Here is a 22,001-nt window from a genome sequence, read left to right on the forward strand (position 1 = left end):
GGCCAAGGTACTAGGGTACATTGCCATTTTCCTTTTCCCGCTCATTTTACAGATGAAATAACTGAGGCAAACAGGATTAAATGATTTGTCTAGGTTCACACAGTTACTAAATATAGTTAATGTCCGAGGCCAGATTTGAACTCAGGGAGATAAATGAGTTTTCCTAATTTGAGGCTTAGACATTCTATTTACTTTGCCACCTAGCTGCCTCCAGGGTTACACAGTAAATCTGTTTGACAGCTTTTATAGGTTGTTAATTTCACTGAGTATCTTTTCCAAATGATGCATTTGGATTAGATGACCTCAAAGGACCCTTCTAAATTTAGAAATTTATATGCTTAGAAAAATCAATCCAGAAAGGCAAACTAATTTACAAAAGGTTACACATAAAGTATTAAAAATAGGATTTGAATCCACGGTTTATGACTAAATGCATACTTCTTTTTCACTATAGTACTACTCTGTTTCTGTAAGAGGTAAAGGTTAACTGTTATATTAAATGGGGAAAAAAAAGAAAAGAAAAAAAAAAAAAATTAATTCCTGGACAAAAACCTGAAAGTTCTAAACAGGTATTTAAACTCTCCTTACTAGAGAAAGAAAGCACTACTACTGAACAAGCATGACTTACACTAGGAATAGTGGCACTTTTCTTCCGTTCAGGAATATCTGCCTTATTTGGATTATTTGCATTACCCAGCATGGGACTAGCTGGTGCTAATCCCTTTCCTCCAACAGCACTACTGCTGGATTTCCTTGGCTGAATTCCTTCTTCTTTGAGGTCATTATCTGTAGTGCTGGTCTGACTCCTTTTGGGATATGCCACAACTGGAGGAATGGATGGTCCAGCTAAAATACAGAATTTTTGTTCAAATTAGAACAGATTTTTCTACTATTGACTTGTTGAAAATAAGAGTACTTAACAAGCAGGGCAAGAAAGTGCTATTTCAAAGGAAAAAAAAAAAAAAAGATAATGCAGTAAAATCCTCTATGAAGTTCCCCGATAGACAATTTTTCCATAAATAAAATCTAAATTAGGTGGCATCTACTTGTTCATAATTTTCAATTTTCCTTAAAAGATCTCACAATTGAGAAGTTTCTGGAGCTGTCCTTTGGAAAACATCTTGGGAGGATGTTACTGTAGTCATAACAAATCAACTATCCTAATGCACGCAAAATCATGCAGAAGCAATGGGTTCACCTTGGAAATTTGCCTGAATTACATCCTTTTTTGTACAAGAGAGGCCTTCACCTTTTGGAACAGAACAGTATTACACAATTACAAAATGTTTCCTTCAAGTTGTCTTAGATTTTACCTTGAATTTAACAATGTAATGCAATGAAATTGTGTTTCACTAAAGCAGGAAAAGGCATCAAAAGAGCCAGTGCTCACTTAAGCAGTAGAAGAGAATTCAATTCAAATAATTTGGAAAATTAACCATTCTAATTTTATGGAGGTGAAAAATGAAAACATTATGACCATGTTTTAAAAGGCAATATGATAGTATTGGGCAAATTGGGTTCACACCCTGGGGTTTATTTCTTATTAGTTGTGAATATCTGGACAGTTATTCTAATTCTGAGGCTCAGATTCCTTACCTATAAAAATAGAGGATAGAGATAATGTCTTTTTTATGGTCTGTTTTAAGAAAAGTACTTTGTAATAACTCTTAGAGCACTACACAAATCTATAATATTCTAAATCAAGAATACCTGAGTTGAACTAAATGAATAAAAAAAGTTTTATTGAAAAAACATAATTAAATTTATTAGATCTGAAACAAAACCACCATTTAACCCTCCAGTAAAATACTGATAAAACTTAAAAAAAGTAGTTACTGGCAACACTGTTCTTAGCTATATGTCCTTTTCCATATCTGAAGATTCCTAACATAACTTTTCTTTCTTTTTTTGCTGAGGCAATTGGGGTTAATTGACTTGCCCACCAGGGTCACACAGCCAAGAAGTATTAAGTGACTGATGCCAGATTTGAACTCCTGAAGTCCTAACTTCAGGGCTGACACCAATTAGCTGTCCTAATGTAACTTTATCTAACTTTGAGGTAATTATTAATCGTTTCCCAAACTATGACATTTTTCATTTGGTAAAAAGTTAGCAAGATCTGGCTTCACTTAAGATTATGAATGGCAAAAATAAAACCACTAAAATTAATGCAAAAATTAGAAGCTAAGAGTAAAGTTTAGGTTGTAATCAATCAGCAAAAGTTTATACGTACCACCTTTTATAATAATATCTTTGATAATTTTAGCCACTGAATTACATTCATCACAAATATTTAATTAGAATTCAATATAAATTAGTATTTTAAGAAATGAGAATTTTCATTTCATACAAACTAAATATTTGTTTTTAGAAACCAGTATATGTAAGCTAACATAATTTAGTTTGGGGTCAAGAGAAAAGAAAAGACATTTGCCTGTGAGTACTCACTCAGGTATTAGGCTAGATGCACATTTTAAAATATAACTTTGTGCTAGATAAATTGTAAAAGGCATTTATCCTAAAAGCCTATACTTAGATTTTGGGTTATTTTTGTTTTTAAACTCACTCGGCTAAACTCCTCTGGACTGGATGCACTCCATGAAATCCCCAGGAATCTCATCATCCTGTGAGATTACATCAGCCTGGGTTTAAACATCATGAGTACTCTTACTACCTTCTGCCCTTTTGATTGAAAGGCTTTTTTTTCCCCCCTTTTCAGTTCTTCTTGTGGATTGTCTTCTCTCTTTTTTTTTTTTTTTTTTGATTGTAAGCGCTTATAAGAAAGGACTTTCTTTTTCATATCTATATCCCTAGTTAATTTAGCACAATGCCTGGCACATAGCTGGTACCTAACATGTTTACTAACTGACTGCTTTCTTTCCAGCCTGAAAGCCAGAAATACCAGCACTACTAAAGGCCTACCCTCCTTTCTCAGCTTGTGAAACTCCTTGTGCTCTGGGAAGCAACTGTACAGAAGAACTGACTGAATTTTGTCAACTTTCTATTAAGTTTTTTTTTAAATTAAAAAATGTATATATATATGATACTCCTTTTAGACTAGGTAGGATTATTGCTATAAAATTATATAATAAAAATACAGATTAAAAAATTATCACGATGACAAGAAAGAATGATATATATGGGAAAAACACTGGACTATCACAAGGCCATAATTCAGGTTTTGCCATCAGATTTACTGTTGACCTTGGGAAGATCACTTCACTATTTTGCTATTTTTTTTTCCCCCTTCTGAATAGCAAAGAGGTTATATCAGGAGATCTTCTAAGCTCTAATTCAATGGATTCTTAGATGCAAGAAACTGCCAGATGCTAGAAATACAAATGCCAATATAACACATACCATGCTCTCAAGATGCTTATGATTTGACGGGAGAAAAAATATGAATACATAAGTAACTATGATGTTACAAAGAGTGCAGCATAAGCAAAAATGCTATAAAAATTTGGGAGAGAGATAAATTTCACCTGTGAGCCAGGTTCAGTTAGGTTTGTAAAAAAGTTGATCAAGAAGTGATAGATATTGGGAGGTGTAACGGGAAACCATTTTTGTAACAGAGAATAGCCAAACCAAAACAAGGAGATTCAAAACAAGAATGGAACAAAAAACTGTCCTTTTTGGCTAAAATATATGTAAAATATATGAAAGAGGAGTGGTAGAAGATAAAGTTGAAAACTTAAAATTTGAGCAAGAAAGTTGTTGAGTCTTGAATGTGGCTCAGAAGTTTTATTTTAGTTGGTAAATAATCCTTCTCCCCCCCCCCCCCCCCCCCCCGGCTGGGGTTAAGTGACTTGCCCAGGATCACACAGCTAGGAAGTGTTAAGTGTCTGAGACCACATTTGAACTCGGGTCCTCCTGAATTCAGGGCTGGTGCTCTATCCACTGTGCCACTTAGCTGCCCCAGTTGGTAAATAATTTGAAATCGATGATATTCCATGATGAGGGGTAGGGAGAAGTAAGGTAAGGGAAAAGATTCAAAATTCCGATTCTGTAGTTCTGGCAAAGATTTAACTACAAGGGCCAAGAACCAGGAGAAAATGTTCAAATTTTTATAAAAAATGTTCATGTCCTTATAAGATGATGAGTAATATTTACATTGCATTTAGACAAATTGTATACACATTATAGTTTGACTTTTTTTTTTGAAAGGGGGGAAGGGAGATATTTTAATTAGTCCTGGAATACCCATACAATCATTTTTTCAGTATCATTAAAATTATAAATATATAGCATAATCAACTGCTTCTTTGCTTATAGGACATTTTTAGACATTATATAAAATCAACTTGAATATATTTGGTCCCTTCCTCTCAAGAGCTAAGACACTTTGAAAAAAGGCACATAAAAAGACAGTAATCTATATAGAAGACCAAAATATTAAACAAAAAATGCTTTTGTCAAATATAGTCTTCTGAACTCCAGTCTTGAATAACTAAGTATTGATAAGACATTTCAACTGAATATTCTGAAAGCACATCAAACTCACTGAGTCAAAACAGAAAACATCTTTGTCCCAAAATCCACTTTTCTAATCAACTTCCTCTTTTTAAAAAAATCCTTTTACAACCTGTAAAGCATGAACAAATCTTCATTTTCCCGTATCACACATATCCAAACAATTGCAGTGTCTCTGCCATGTATCCTCTTCTTTCCACTGACAGCCAGTATTTTAACTTAGGACTTCATCACCTCTCATCTGTATGTGTGTACATAAATCTGTGTGTGTGTGTGTGTGTGTGTGTGTGTGTGTGTGTGTGTGTGTGTGTGTGTGTGTGTATCACCAGGTGATATACATGTACACTTATAAACACAATTATGAGATCACATAATATAACTATTATACACATAGCTTCCACCCCTAAAGGTATTTTTCTTTCCAAACCATTCTCTACACAGCGTCAAAAGTAACATTCCTAAAACATACCATGTTACTCCTCTGATCACGAACATCGTGACTCTCCATTTACCTCTAGGGCCAAATACAGCTCCACTGGTATTTAAGACTTTCGCAACTTGACTCCAACCTAGCTTTCTAGGCTTATTAAACATTACTTCTATTTACAAAGCCAAAGTGACCTTGCTATTCTTAACATAAAACATTTTATCTTCTCTCTCAGTTCCTCTGAAAAGGCATTCCTTATACTTAGGATCCTTAATTTCCTTCAAAGTCTAACTAAAATGCAACTTCCTTTATGAGGTCAATTCCTGATCATCTTGCTTTTCACAGAACTATTCGCTTTTCATTTTCCTTATGTCTATATATGTATTATGTAGCTACTATTTTCCTCAATGGAATGTAAGCTCCTTGAGGTCAGAAGAGTATCTCATTTAGGTTTTTATTTCACCAGTTCCTAGCACAGTGCCTTGTATACAGTAGTTGCTTTAAAAATGAAAGGAGATGGCTTTTGGAAGAGCTATTCATTAAACATTAAATCAGGAAGGAACAGCCATACATTTGACCTCTTAAATTTTATAGGGGGATTTCCTACATGATTAAGTGTATTTATGCAGAAGTCATCCAGACACATAAATAGCCTGGGGAATTTAGAAACCTAAACTATGTAACTTGGGTTATAGAACTTCTATTATTCACATATGTCAAATATCTTAATTTCATCAGTGCAGTTGTTTTGTCTACTGATGAGATTTCAGTTCCCTTCAAAAATTAGAAAATAAGTGTTCCTGATTGGTGTGGCCAAAAAAAAGATGAGGATGGGTAGCCAACCTTATAATGACATGCCTTACAACTTGCATAGATTGACCAAATTTAAGACACTTCAGGTAATGGAACCTGAGCTTCAGTTGTATTGGGACTTATTAGAAAACATAGGAACTCACACCCAAAAAGGAAAAGGCACCTTGCTAGGTAGTGAGGTAAAATTTTTGTAGCATTTTGTATCACCACTGGTCATGATCAGTCTTCCTGTTTTAAAAGAAAAAGCAAAGAATATTCTTCATCCTATATCAGATTGCTTGCTGTCTTGGAGAGGGAGAAGGGAGATAGAAAAATTTGGAACACAAGGTGTTTGTAGAAATAAATGATGAAAACTATCTTTGCATGTATTTAGAAAAATAAAATACCATTAAAAAAAAAAAAAAAAAAGAATATTCCTCACTATTATCACTCACCATGATCGCTATATCGTCTTTGCTTCTGGCTTGAAGAAATGCTTCTTTGGACTTTGTGGTGAGGAGATTGTCCCGTGCTATTATTAAGATCACTGCTTGGCCTAACTTTAGCAAGTGAAAGATTGCTGCTGGAACTTGAATCACTAGCATCCAGCTAGGAAAAAATTGAAGGGAAAAAAAAAAAACAAAAAAAAAACCAACAACAAACATACAAATACAAATGATTTATTAAAATATAAACTTGAACCTCGCATAATACAGCTCTTTTAGTTAGATGTTTAAATCATAGCTGAAAATTAAAATTACAGACATATTTATGTTGGTCATTCAAAGGTAAAAAAAGAAGGGTGTAATATACTTTTCCAAAATTTGCTGTCAAAAGCAGAAAATAAATACATTTGTTAAATATATATCATTCCCATAATCAGCGAATAAATGAAATTGTTTTTAAATATTAGTTATAGATATTTTACGAAAGAAAGATTAAGACAATGTTCAATGTTACGAGCTATTGCCTTAAAAAAGGTAACTAATTAAAGAGGAATAATAGGCATGGGATTTGAAATGACTATTATTTGCACATTTAAAAAATTACCAAACTAAAATAAAAATCACAATACATATCTTCAGCTTTCCTTTCTTACCTCTGATGATTTTCTGCCCAACAACAAATATGTGGCTGTGATTTCATCATATTTCATTTTACTAAGAGATTCTTGAATTTCTTCTTGTGAATATCCCATTCCCACCATAATATCTAAAAGAAGGGGCAAGAAAATTTATATAATAAAATATTTTGTTTCAGGATAAAAACGTTCCCTTGACTTAAAAAGACTATACGTTTTCTTAAATGAATGCATATTTAACTAGTTATTCTAGTTAGATGTTGCTAATGCAGTTCACATATATTCCTGAATATCAGTGACATACAACATATCTATAAAGATATAATATAAATAAATATGCACCCCCCCCCACCCACACCCACACCAAAAATCCTACCTTCAGATAATCATTCTGGAACTGCAGTCCATCCCCATACTCACACAAAGACAAAGATACAGACAGAGACACCAACTCAAATAAAATTACCTATTCTTTTCTGGTCTGAGATGTCTAGCTCTGGTTCTACAAATGGTTTAAGTTCATCTTCCTCATGCCCTGCATTGATCCACCTGTCCTTCATGATTTGCTACAAAAAAAGTGAACTACTGATTAGCATTCAAAAGGAGAAGAGTAAAAAACAAAAACAAAATTACAGTAACACTTCAATTACTTTATTATTCATAAGGTCTCTGAAATTCTAAAGTTCTATTTTCATTACATAAAACTCAAGAGGAAAATGCTTTATACTTTCTTAATCTGCCATTCTCTCAAAAGTATTCTGTGAAGGAAGCTCCAAAACCATCTGGCTTGACCAAGAATCTTATATACAACATATGCTCCAGACTTTGCCTTTGGGCTTCTGGGCTGGTAAAAAATACAACTTCCTAAGGTGGCCCATCCTACCTTCAAATGGCTTTAATTATTGGCTCTCTACTACCTTTGAAGCAAAGTAGAATGACAGTCTTTAGAAGAAGAAAGCTATCATACCTCCTTTATGTCTTCTACTCTAAGATAAACACTTTTGGTTTCTTTTGTTGCTTGTTACACGGATGATCTTTGCCATCTTGGCTATGCTCTCGTTTATCAATGCTTTCTCCAAAATATGTGTCCAGAAATGAAGATAATATACTAGATGAAGTATTACCCAGGGCTGAGTAAAGTGTGACCATTCCCGTGTAAGACTTATGCTTCTCTTAAAGCAGCCTTAAGAATTTGTTAGTTTGGGCTGGGGTGGGTTAATGTGGTCGTTGTTTTCTTTGCTTTTTTGTTGCTGTTCCCATATAATAAGGCTGACTCCCCCTGAGCTTGTAGTACACTAAACCCCCAGAGTTTTCAAATGTGTTACTAATTAACCATGAATACTACCTTTATTTTGTATTGCTGATTATTTTATAAAGTTGATATTTTCTTTAATCCAAATTTAAGACTAAATTTATCTCTATTAATTTGGTTTACTATATTTGATTTGATGTTCAAGCCTAGTGAGGATTTTTTTTCTGATTTTATCTGGGTTGGCTATTCCACCTGGCTGTCAATTTCAATGAGTATGGTATCTATACCTTTATCCAAGTTATTGATAAAAATATTAGATAGAATTAAATTCAAGGAAAAAAAAAATCCCTGGGATAATCTCCTGAAGATTGCTTTTATATAGTGGATACTGAGCCAGTAAAGAATCTTTAGGTCGAACCAGTTTATAATTCACCTAAACTGTACCAGTGTCTATTCTATATCTATTTAACTTGTCCACAAGAATAGTATGAAAGATTCTATTAACTTAGAAAAACAACAACACAAAAATCTAGGTAAATTTAGCAACAGTATTTCCTTGGTGCTATTAATTTGAGTTATCCCATCAAAAAAAGAAATGAAGTTAGTTTGGCATAACCTGATTTTGCTGTAGTCATGTGGCTTTTTGTGATTTCTACTTCCTTTCTTTAAATGTTTACTACCTATTACCTTAATATTTATAGAATATTGCAAAAAACTGAAGTCAAGCTCATTAGCTTATTATTTGCTAACTCAACTCTTCCCTTTTTGGAAAATCAGAATATATTTGCTTTTCTCTGGTCCTTTTAAATAACTCAAGTTGAAAGTCTTCAGAAATAAATTATTTTGGACAAGTTAAGTAAAGCTCTAAAAATATTACAAAGAACATTCATTTCCTATGTTTTTCATTTTGGCAAGTTACCTCTAGTGTGCCTCTTTTGGTTGGATTTAGCACCAGGAAACGTTTGAGGAGATTTTCACAATCTGTGGACATGTAGAAAGGAATTCTGTATTTCCCTCTTAATACTCTCTCTCTCAGTTCCTTTAGAGAAATCAGATTAAAAGAGTGGTAAATCAATGATTGGTTAAAAGGATAATACACTATTATAGTAATTCAATTTTACAATTATTTAGCTTATATAAACTTTTAAAAAAATTATTTTGGTGACATTTGGCAACATCACTAATTTTGATGAAATTTTCATAGTAAAAATGAAATTAATTTATATACCTTTAGGTTTTGTCCATCAAAAGGAAGAGAGCCACTCACAAGAGTGTAAAGAATAACACCCAGGCTCCAAACATCCACTTCAGGTCCATCGTATTTTTTTCCTTGGAAGAGTTCCGGAGCTGCATATGGAGGACTGCCACAAAATGTGTCCAGTTTATTTCCAACAGTAAATTCATTACTAAAACCAAAGTCTGCTATTTTAATGTTCATATCTGCATCAAGTAATAGATTTTCAGCCTAGAAGAAAAACATTGAGGAAAAATGAGAGTCTTAATAAATAAATAATACAATTACTGATATAAGTAATTTAGAACTAGGTATTAATTTAGAATAAAGTCTTTTAGTGATGATCTGTAAATCAATAACAAATATCGATTAAATATATACTAGGTACTAGATATATAGAGAAAGAATTAGCCTCTCAATTCCTGACGGCTCTGCTTATGATGAAAAACAGGTATCTGAACAATGTTAACAATTTCACTAATAGGCAAGTCTTGTCAAAATAAAGTCAGGCAGTTGTTTATTGAGCTAGTATCAAATAATGACTACAAACTATATGATCACTACATAAAATGCTTAACATCATTTCTTTTTTTTTTTTTTTGAAACACTAAAATGGCACTCATAATTATCAACACATAAATTAAATTTCTTATTTAAAACTAAAGTTTAAGTGGCAATTTACTTTTTATTAGCACAACTAGGAAAGATAATCAGTGTACCAATATATTTCACTCAAAGTCTCACTCAATAGCCAAATACTATTATTTTTACTTACTTTAAGATCCCTGTGAACAATATGCTTTTGGTGGCAGTACTGCACTGCTGATACTATCTGGATGGCAGAAGAAAAAAAAAAAGCTTGGTTAAATTATCACTGAAGATGAGATTAATAATTAACAAGTCAATACTTAAAAGTTTAAACATTATTACACCTTTGCAATTGGTATTTTGAAAACTTTACATAATATTAAACATATCACCGGATCTTAAAAAAAAAAAAAAAACAAACAAACCAAAACAAAACATTTTTTATATGTTATTCTTTTGAGATATCTAAATCTAGGTCTAATTATATTAAATTTAACCTATTAGTCTTTAAGTTTTTCTCTCTACTACTATTCTCCTTACTCCTAAGTGAAGCATGTCATTTCTGGCTTTGTCCTTAAACTTCCAGTTCAATCTGAAGTGGCGATATCGGCTTGGAGAAAGTTTGTCTTATGATTCCAGTGATGACTCTACCAAGGCATACTTACTTCAATAACAACTAAAAATACTTATCTTTATATCTTTGAGTTTTTTCTCTTGTTTACTTTTGAGGCAATTAGGAGCTCAGTGATTTGCTCAGGGTAACACAGCTATAAGTGTCTTGAGAACAAATTTGAATTCAAGTCCTTCGGATTCTGGGACTGGTGCTCTTTTCTTTATATTTTTGTAAATGTTTCTTTAAGACAGGAAATGCAATCATTATACTGATTGCATAGATGAGAAAACTGAGGATCAGAGAAGTAAAGTGACTTACTTAAGGCTGGAGTCAAGTCTCCAAACAATTCTATGACAATGACATTAACTGAGATCTTTTGGGGGACCCTGAAGTAAACTGTGTCCCTTGAGGGGGAACTCTCAAACTCTGGAAAAAGCCTATGACTCCCAGTTAAGTGGTCTCATTCAATTGGAAATCTTGGTCAATCACCCTTGATGCTACAAACAATTCTGAGTGGCTCAAACTTCTAGTTAAGTACTCTCATTCAATTTTAAATTGAATTGAAAATCAGTCTCTTAGGAGTTGCCCTTCTCTCTTCCAGGCCAAAGATCAAAGCAAACCCCAATGTATATAGAGCTACATGACCATATACATTTTGCAGATGTTTTAACAGACCATTCCCACTGGTGAAGATATTTCTTCTTAATGTTAACCTCTGCTATATTCCTAACAGGACCTTTTGCCCACTAAAGAAATTTTTCTAGTAAGCTGGCTTCTCAGTCCCAAAAAATCCTTTTTTGCCACACAGATTTCAGGTTTGCAAATGCTTTCACAAGGGACCTGCGCCTCTAACCAGAGGGGATTGCTCAATCTCATAATCTACACCTCATCAACAAGTCTAGTATTCTTTAGACTAAATTTTTTTCTCTTCACTGATGCCTATAGTTTTCAGGCAGGTAGTTCTAAATTGCCTAAATCAGATTATCCACATTATTCCTAAACTGAGAATGAAATGACTCAATTGCTGGTTTTCATCTTGGTTATCACATGAACAATACTTATATTAAAAATAAATGATTATAAGTTATAACTATTATTAGAAAAATCACATCAACCACAAAACCAGTGATTTGGACAATTTGCTTTTAAAAATTGGATAAAATATACTTTTGTCTTTACTTATTGCTCATTGTATACCTTCCATTCCTAGAAAGTCATCCTTTATAATAATAAAGTATAAAATTGGGGTAAAAAGCAATCAAAACAAACCAATATACTGAAAAAAGATTAATGTTGAAGTTTCTGACCAAGCAGTAGGCAGACTGAATGAAAAAAAAAAAATCTAACATAAACCTGACATTTGTACAGATTAGATAATAAATAATTCTAATAAGAAACTATAAATAACTTCTTCCATTCCAAAACTGCACCCAACTCCCCTCACCTCTCAAAAAAAACCAAAAAAAAAAACAAAACCCCAAAACAAAAAAACAATAGGGAAGTCAGCAGTAAGCTTCAGTAAGGATTGAGACAAAGAGCCCAGGGATTACACTAGAAGGGGAAGTAGAGGGCGAACTGGTATAAGAAGATATCTTATAGAGGAAAATAGAAGATACTCCATAGTGTGAATTTCCATAGAAGGGTTCAGAGATTCCTAAAATTATCCTGACACATTATAGTGTACCCTGAAGATCCATCACTCTAAAACTAGGTACTCTAAGGTAAGACACAGCAAGAATGACCTCAATCAACCCCTAAAAACATATAGCCTAGGGATAAATCTAGCAGGGGCCACAAAGTTCCATTTAAGGAACCTAGAGAGTTAAGAAAGAGCAGGAGTTGAAATCTAGGCTGAGCCAAGTCAGTTGACCCATTTGTTATTAGTTTCCTCAACTACAAAATGGGAATAATAATCATATCTACTTCACACAGTTGTTGTGAAGATCAAATGAGATGGGATTTGTAAAAAGAATTTAGTACAGGAAATTACTTATATATGCTAATTTCTTTCTCTCCTCCCCTTTCCTCAGTTTACTTTTGTTCCTGTTTCTTCCATTTATAATGCTATCATGTATTTTTTTCCACTTCTGCTTAATTCACTTTGTATCAATTCACATAAGTCTTCTCTGTATTCTTCGTTATCATTTCTTATAGAGCAATAAGATTCCTATACATTCATGATCTATTATGATTTGCTCAGTCATTTCCCCATTCAATGTGTATTTACTTTGTTTCCAAATATTTACTTGAACAAAAAGTGAAGCTATAAATAATTTGGAATATGTGAGGTGGCTTATTTATTTATTTTTAAATCATTTACTTCTTTGAGCTGTATGCCTAGTAATGGCAGACTCTCTGGGTCAAAAGGGCATGGGTTGTTTAGTCACTCTTTTGGCCAAATTCTAACTGCTTTCCAGAATAGCTAGATTAAATTCACAACTCCACCAACAGAGCATTAGTATGTTACTTACTGAAGTGATGATGGAGTGCAAAAATTGAGGGTAAGAGATCCCCTCTGGTCAATGTATCTGCAGAAAAAACCCAAAGTGTGTGGCAAAAGGGGATTTATTTGCACTAAGAAGAAAGCTTTCTTAGTGGGCAAAGAATCGTGATAGGATAGTTTTGTGAAACATCTGGGTATACAGCTAGGTATATTGGGGCTGCTTTGATCTTTGGTCTCAAGTGGGGAGGGAGAGAAAAGGGGGCCCTATCACTGGATGAATCTGGGAGACTGATTTTCAATTCAATTCAATGAAATCCCTTATCTTGGGAGTTTCCTTTATGGACAAGAGGGTGTGCCCCTCCTAGGGGAGAGTTTGAGATCCCAATCACCTTTCCCCCACAGATTAAAGGAAACACAGTTCACATCAGGGGCTCTCCAGCCCTTGCCCACCAAAGATCTCAATTTATATCAGTGCAGTATAATTAAAAATACACTGGAACAGTAACAAAGACATCTGGGTTTCAGTCCTGGCTCTGAGTGGCCATCAGTCATTTGGGGCATCAGTTCTCTTCTACAAAATAAAGGGATTGTATTAAATGATCTCTAAGATACAATTTGATCTAAAACAGAATATTTTTGCTAAGTTATATAAATTAGCAGCCACTTTTTCCTCTCCAAAACCTATGATGTATAGACTCAAGTAATCCAAACATGTCAATCTAAGAAAAACAACTGGGAATGTAATCCTGCAACAGAAAGACATATAAAGCACTCTTAAGCAAAATAACAGGTCAAATAATTGCTATCCCTTCAACTATCAGAGAGGTAGGCTAGAAAACATGAGTCTAAGAGTTCATAATATGCCCTGTTTGATCACTAACTCTGCATCCAAACTGATACTTGCAGGCATCATTAAGGGAAACACTCCTCATGGGGAATGGACCCATCATTCTCACTATCAACAACAACTGCTATCAATAGTCAGCTAAGTCTATGGTCTGCTATGACAGTTCTTCAGGTCACAGAACCAAACCCTGGTGGAAAAGAGGCCAATCAAATGCTGATTAATTGCTATCCACAAGATGGGCAAGCCAGCCTAGTTAAGCCAGCAAAACAACCTAACAAAGACAGAAGGTGGCAGTGTACACCAGCTAACTCAAAGCACCACCTCCAAACCCAAATGAAAACAGTCCAGACTCAAGAGTGAATAGATGAGCCCTCCCAATTTAGCACCCTCATATAACTTCCAAAGCCATCATCTAAGAAATTCTTTGTAGAGATAAGCCCTGGTGCTATAGACAACACCTCCTTAGCAGCCAGTGTTTTAAAAACTAGAAGAAAGATGTCACCAAACTCCTTGGCACTGTTAAATGGTTCAATATAAAACATGGATTTGGCTTTATCAATGCAAATAATATTAAAGAACATATATTACTACTTATATAACACAGGTGATAGATTGCCAGGCCTGGAGTCAGGAAACCTTATTTTCCTGTGTTCAAATCTGGCTTCAGACATTTCTAACCTATGTGATCTTGGGCAGAGCAAGTTTCCCTCAGTTTCCTACCTGTAAAATGAGCTAGAGGTATATATATCTGCCAAGAAAATTTCAAATGAGGTAACAAAAAATTCAACATGACCGAAGAATTACAAATTACTACATACTTTGCTGCTATCCTTTAAGGACCATGAAACTTTCTTTTTAAATCATATCTGAAACCTCTTATTTGTGTTCTCTCCATATAAGTCTCCATGTGAGCTCCTTGAGAGAAGGGATTATCTTACTTTTCTAATCTCAAATAAACTTGTAAAAAAAGTAAATTTACACACACACACACACACACACACACACACACACACACACACACACACACATCTTTTGCTGAGGCAATTCTGGTTAAGTAACTTGCCCAGAATCACATAGCTAGGAAGTATTAAGTGTCTGAGGGCACATTTGAACTCAGGTCTTCCTGAGTTGGTGTTCCATCCACTGCACTTCACCCCCCAATAAAAGTTTATCTTAAAAAAAAAAAAAAAAAAAACCCTCTAACTTTTCCCATTGTATTTCTCTTTTCTCTTCCCCCTCAGAAAACCTTCCCTTACAATAAAGAAAAAAAAAATAAAACAACTACTTAATTTAAGTAAGACTAATCAAACACAGTGCAATTCTGAAATTAACATTCTATATCCATGCTTCTCTACCTCTGCCAAGAAAGAAGGTACTTCTTAATAACTCCTTTTGAGGGTTAAGTCTGGTCATTTAATTTCACAGCATTCAGTTTCAACTGCTTTGTTACTGTTCAGTTCTTTCCATATTCACTGCAATAGTCAGTGGGAATGTAATTTTCCTGGTTTTACTTATTTTACTTTGAATCAGTGATTCTCTGTATTCATTATTACTGGTTATTCACTATTTCTTATAGTCTGTGTCATCTGTATACTATATAATTTATTTACTCATTCTCCAATTGATAGGTATATGCCTTAGTTTCTAGATTTTTGCAATTGAAAAGTGCTGCTACTTTGGCATAATTCTAAATTGCTTTTTATAATGGATTATATGAATTTACCACTCTACCAATCATATTACTTATTCTGAACTTTATGCAGTTATATATCTATATCTTAATAGGGAGCACTTAAATACACATTAACAAGCATATTCAGAGAAAACAGTTTCCTTAGGCTTTGCCTCAGGATGAAAGATAAGTGTTGAATAGGTTTCAAGCAGAACTCGAACTGAGTTCAAAGTCGGAATGATTCCTAAGTTAGGTCTTTACAATGCAATATCTTTACATTGCAATATCATTATTTTATCTCAAGTGAATTTCTAGAATGCTAGTCATAGTCGTAAGTACAAGCATTTCAAAACCATTCATTTATTCAGCACTCATTGAATGCCTATGTGCAAAGTGCTATGAGAACTTTAATCAGACAGCCATTGTTCTCATGAAATTTGTAATCTAGAAGATATAGAATCACAATGCAAGGAAAAAATGTGATGTGAGGAAGAGATGTATGTCAAGGTACTCTGGGGATAAGGATGAAATTTTTTATTTTCTGAATCTGGTTCCCCATCTGTAAAATGAAGCCCTAAGAAAAGACAATCTATAATCATGTTTACAACTTTAAATCTAGAATTTTGTTGAGGATGGAAGGAGGAATCAAGGAAAGCTCTATGGAAAAGACTACAAGTTACCTAAACTTTGAAGAATGAGTTAGAGATCTGTAGCTTATAGTGTTAGAGAAAAGAAGAGGGATAAGAGGAGATACACACACACACACACACACACACACACACACACACACACACACACACACACAACACACATACATAAAACCATCCAGCATTTGCAATCTTGCATAGATATAGAAGAAATGAGTCCCCTCCACATCAACATTAGAATTTAAAACATGACTTCAATGAAGATTATTATTTACTACAATTTAATGAAATAAGTTTTCCAAAATACTTTATACATATCATATAATCTTCAAAACCCTCACAGAGATTAGTATTTTCACAATGTCATAAGAAAATATGAAGAAAGTGATACAGAAAAGGTCATCTTATGCATGGTTAGTTAAGAGTCTGGATTTGAGTACATAATTTTTAAGAAAATAAAGGAATTCTAAAAACAAAAACAAAATACAATCACTGATATAAAGCACAGAATACAAGAACAATTAGTGGAAGATTAAAAGATCACTCTAGAAAAGTACAACTGCAATATGATGTTTCTGTATCTCTGATCTTATCATTCAAAACTGCCATCTGCAAAGTTATCAGTGTTTCTTAATTGATAAATCTGAAAAGCCTTCTTAGTTCTCATCTTCTTCATTTGACACTCAAGCACCTTCTTCTCTTTAGGTTTCCTTCATACTTCCCTTTTTCTTGTACCTGACAGTCCAGAAAGATTCTTTCTCTGTTCTAATAAATGGCAATCTATCTCCCCATCTGTGCTTTTGAACTGGTCTCTCTACTCAGAATGTGATCCTCCCATTTTCAGCTTTACAGAATGCCTGCTTGTGAGATACAGTTTAAACACTATTTTCTACACCCTCTTAGAATACTTTATCATCTTACTCCCTGCTATCTTATACTTAATCATCATGTACTCATTCTGTATATACAGAGGAGGTTCCAAAAGGTTTAGGGAGGTAGGTAACAGTAAATTAAGTCTGTAGTCAAAAAGATCTGTGTTCAAATCCTGCCTCAAACATTTTCATGCTTCATGACCCTCAGCAAGTCATTTAACCTATTTGCCTTAATCTACTGGAGAAGGAAGTGGCAAACCACTCCAGTATTTTTTTTTTTAATTGAAAAAATCCCCTAGATAGTATTGGTATGCTATGGTACATAGTATCACACAGAATCTGACACAACTGAATGACTAACCACAAAAATTTTGGTACTGTGATAACTTAAAAAGGAAAACTTTAATAACTTAAAACTCCATCAAAGTTTTTGGGACACCATGCATGTATATGTCTCTGGTCAACATACATAAGTCTTGATAATAATTCTTATTATTTCTAATTCTTACAAAAGCGGATATGTTGAATATCAATAAAATGATAAGACAGCAAAATTAACTATGTTTTGAAAAATGAAATGCCTACAAGAGAGTTTCAAGGATAATAAAATGGAAGAAGGAAAAGAATCAAAGAGAAAAACTAAAAAAAAAAAAAAAAAAAAAAAAAAAAAAAAGAGCCCAATTGCAGAGCAATACTCCTATTTAAAAAGCTGGAGAAAAGAGGCAAAATTTTCAAAAACCATAGTGAACAATATAAAATATAGGAAGTATCTTTTGGGAGGGTGATGATATGTTAAGAGTAACATGAGAAAAATACCTATGAAATTATTTATCATATTAGAAATTCAAAGTGATAACATTTTAAAGTATGATATTGTGTCAAGTGTCTGAGGCTGAATGTGAACTCAAGTTCTCCTAACTCTAGGGCTGACAATCTTATCACTGCATCATTTAACTGCCCCTGTCTCAGAAACTCTTGAGGGTCCATAGATGACACTGAGAAACAGGATAAAAAGAACTAAAAAAAATCATAATAAAACACATTCTCTAACCCAGTAGTCAAAGAGTAGGAACAGCCAGGTCTTGAAATGAAAAAAATACAAATCATCTAAAATTGTTTACCTTCTTTAATAATCAAAGAAAATTCAATTTAAAACAACTCTGATAATTATTTCCCCCTTGTTAAATATCACAAAATTAAAAGCTGATGGGGATGCCAGGAAATAAGTATATGATTATATACATTAATAATATCTAATATTCATATAGCATTTACTGTGCTAAGTGCTTTCCAATGATCTTACTTATTTGATTCTCACATCAAAAAGAAAGAGGGAGAAAACAAAATGAAAACAAACAACAAAAAGAGTATGAAAATACAATGTTGTAATTCACATTCAGTTCCCACAGTTCTCTCTAGGTGCAGATGGCTCTCTCCATCTTAAGTCCATTAGAATTGGCCTGAATCAACCTTGCTGTTGAAAAGAGCCAAGTCTATCAGAATTGATCATCATATAGTCTTGCTGTTGCTATGTATGATGCTCTCTTGACTCTACTGTAAGGCGAAATTTAAAATTGAACTCAGGTCTTGTTATTCCAGGGCCTTATCAATACCTCAATTTTTAAAAATAATCTTTGTACAAAGTATAAACGTAAGGAAATATGAGCTGAATTTATTCAAAGTGACATAGAATTATATAACTATGAAACAAAAGTTAGCTCAGTGATTCTTCTATTAGGAAAAAGTATGGTTGAGGAAACTGTCAAACATGACTTTCTTCTTTGAAGACCAACTTCAAGCGCCATTTTTTCCTGCTCCTTCCCATTTTTAAGTGTCCTTCTCTACCTACCTTGTACTTGTTTTATATTGCACTACCATCCCTTATACTCGTTTCCCTCAACAGGCTGTAGACTTTTTGAGACAAATAATTATTTTTTTGTAAATTGCCTAATACAGCATTTAATTTGTATCAAGTGTTTAATAAATGCTTATTGGTTAAATAAGCATTTCTATTATTTCTTGTTTTGTCACATGACTGGCTTACCTCCTTCCTATTATTCTCTGGAAACATCTGTTACACTTTTTCTTTTGCACAGTTCCTGCGGTAAAACACCACAGTCTACTTATATCCATTGTACACCTCTCCAACTGTCTTCTTGGTAACTCTCAACCTTACTTCTTAAGATAATGTTGTTCTAGGTATTTCACTGGGTCTTTGTATAAAGATTATAATGAGGTAAAAAATTTAGAGAAGGAAAAGATCAAAAGATCACAAAAGTCGGGTTCAATTATCTCTTTTAAAGTTGAGAAAACTGAGATTCAAGGAGATTTAAGTTATTTGCTGCAAGTCAACCAAGTCTAAGCATCAGATTAAATATTTGAAGTGACATCTTCTGATTGTAGGGACAGCACTCTTTGTATTGTATTTCTGAAAGAGCTTTCATTAAAAGCAATATATAATAGTTCTTTGAGGCAATCTAGACTTCTCTCTTCCTCCTTCTCAAGTCTGGAGTTGGTTCACTGTTCACGATAAATATACTTAAATTCCAATGGGCTGTGCCTGCAAGTGAAAATTGTAAACAATAGGTATTGTACATTCATCTGGACTTTCCTGTGTGAATAGGTAGGCTTCATTCTTCCAAGTCAGTATCAGTTTCATTTTTCTGAATGATTTTTAGTTATCACATTAAAGGTTCTGCAATGTTCTTGGACTTTTTGCAGTCTGAACATAGAGAAACATCTGGAGGACTTCATCATGTCCACCACCTGAACTACTTTTATGTTTTTCTGTTTTATATTTCATATCACACTTAGATAGTGAAAGTTAGGCGCCTCTCCCCCCAATGATGTTACATTACATTTTATAAAGATGTTTAATGATTTTAGACATAAATATGGAAGAAAACTTCTTAGAGATTTTAAGACGGCATTTTGCTTTATGGATCAAATTTTTTTTTTCACAGCATTACAAGTGTAGTAGAATTTTTTATTCTTCAAGTCTTTTAGGCAGAGTACTGTAAAAATGTGTAGAACAGTAGAATATTATTTATTAAAGGATACTTTTCCTCTTTTCATATCTTTATCAAAGATTTCAATGTATCTACATTATTTTCATAAAATTTCTTTAGAGACTTGAAAATAGGCATATAGAATAGAATCAGTAATTATAACATTAAAAAAAAATTAAATTCTAAGATTTTTTCCAGGGCTTTGGCATCTCCCTGCTTTTTCAGATCTTCTGAAAACTGATTTCTAAATGCTTTAAAGTTGTCAGTTTATCATATGGACCTCTCTTTTCTGTATGATTAATTAGTCTAGTCTAGCTGTTAATCCCATTTTTTTTCCCCTTCAGAACTTTTTCTATTTTCTCATATATTAAAGATTAATGCTAGAATCTGGATACAATGGCTCCACTGTAATTGAATTTTGAAAAGTTCTCTCACATCTTTTCTATCTCTATTCCTGTTACATTCTTACTTGCCCTTCTGGTGTTTTAATTGTCTTTCATCAAGCCTTCTGTAACTTGTTTCTCTTCAGCCCTGTCCCACTCTCTGCTTTGTAATCTTTTTATACTTTACAATACTGATCACCTATGTACTCTGCAATCCTGTGACAATGGTCTCTTTGCAGTTCTTTTCACAATACACTCCCCATGTTCAAGCTTCAAGCATGTTCACTGGCCCATGTGTAGAATGCTCTCTCTTCTTGTCTATAACTGTGGATTGTGATCCCTTAAATTGTGGATGATGGGGGTCTCAAAATTATAATTTATTATCAGTATATGTTTGATTTTTATACTTACTTTATATATCTATATATCCAGGGTCATGTAGAAATTTCTTGGAGACTTAAACAGAAAAAGTTTAAAAAGCCCTATCTACCCGAGTTTCCAAATTCCTTCAAGTCCCACAAAGTCTCATCTTAGATTGTTAATTTTCCCTGATCTCTCTTAATGCCTTCTCTTTGGATTACTTCCAAATCCTTCATGTAGATTGCTGGTACATAGTTCTATTATACTATGAATTCCTTGAGAGAATGTGTCTTTTTGGATCTGTACCAGTCAACAAAGTAGAAGCCTGAATGTTTACTGACGAGAGGCAATACTGCTCATAATCTTCTAGCCACAATCTTCCTCCATAAGAACTTTCAAATGGATTTATACTCAACAGTTATTGCCTTTGGTTGTCTTATCTCTCTGCCAAGGAGAGGAAATGCTGATGAAGTTTCTAGGCTTTTCTGGTTTCCTCATTGTGGCAACTGATTTATTTTGCTTCTACATCCTTAGGAAAGAATAGTGGTCTGTGTTGATAATTGTTGTTTTCTTCATCTCCTATTTTTCAGTATCAACATCTTTAAAAAGGTCAGGAGAAAACTACTTCAATTACACTACATTACCATTTCATTTTTATTCTGTATTCTATAGTGACAATTATTTTTTTGATCTTTGTTCAAACACAACAATAGTTTGTAAATACAGCTGAATTAGAAATAATTGTTTCTCAGAAATAATAAAAACACCAGTAACATCTGTTTCCCATCAAAATATAAGCAATTTTATTTCTTGCAAGTTTTTATCATGAACCCCATAATGTGAGATGATGAAATGCTCTATTGTAAATGTCATATTAATATCGGACTCCACAATCAAATCAAATTAACCAACTCTTTTACTTTTCTTTCAAAGAGAAGCTGTGATTCATCCTTCTATTCAGGGAGAATTTCCTTTTGTTTTTCTTTTACTTAAAGGGAAGTGAGTTTATCAATACTGATAGTTATCTTGATACTGAGTTCCTTCAGTAATATTTTACTTAGTAACTTTAAATTTTAAGCACTAGATAAGCTAATGTTGATATATTATAAAAACTGATTCTTAATACCTTCCACCCACTTTTCTAATCACTTACAATGTAGAAGTAGAAAGGGGTTGAATAAAAACCAGGGGTCATTTTATATTCTTCTTTGTTTAATAGACTGCCATGGTTAAAGTATTCATTTCAAAGTGTTAAATCTATTCCTTAGTAATAAACCTTGTGTTCATGTAGATACGTCTCTGGAAAACA

The 22,001-nt window shown here is 33.4% G+C and overlaps 1 protein-coding gene across 4 annotated transcripts in view; it reads right to left on the minus strand.

Moving 5' to 3' along the window:
• MARK3 (microtubule affinity regulating kinase 3) overlaps positions 1-22,001 on the minus strand; it is a 125,296-nt gene that overhangs the window by 26,541 nt on the left and 76,754 nt on the right. For all 4 annotated transcript variants that reach the window (XM_074291192.1, XM_074291191.1, XM_074291190.1 and 1 more), the window contains exons 7-13: positions 10,035-10,091; positions 9,254-9,490; positions 8,945-9,064; positions 7,240-7,339; positions 6,792-6,904; positions 6,148-6,301; positions 629-846 (exon numbers count right to left, since the gene is read on the minus strand). In XM_074291192.1, the coding sequence (XP_074147293.1) occupies positions 629-846; positions 6,148-6,301; positions 6,792-6,904; positions 7,240-7,339; positions 8,945-9,064; positions 9,254-9,490; positions 10,035-10,091 (999 nt within the window). The remainder of the gene's footprint in view (positions 1-628; positions 847-6,147; positions 6,302-6,791; positions 6,905-7,239; positions 7,340-8,944; positions 9,065-9,253; positions 9,491-10,034; positions 10,092-22,001) is intronic.

Source organism: Sminthopsis crassicaudata, chromosome 2 (assembly GCF_048593235.1).
Source record: "Sminthopsis crassicaudata isolate SCR6 chromosome 2, ASM4859323v1, whole genome shotgun sequence".
NCBI classification, from domain to species: Eukaryota; Metazoa; Chordata; class Mammalia; order Dasyuromorphia; family Dasyuridae; genus Sminthopsis; species Sminthopsis crassicaudata.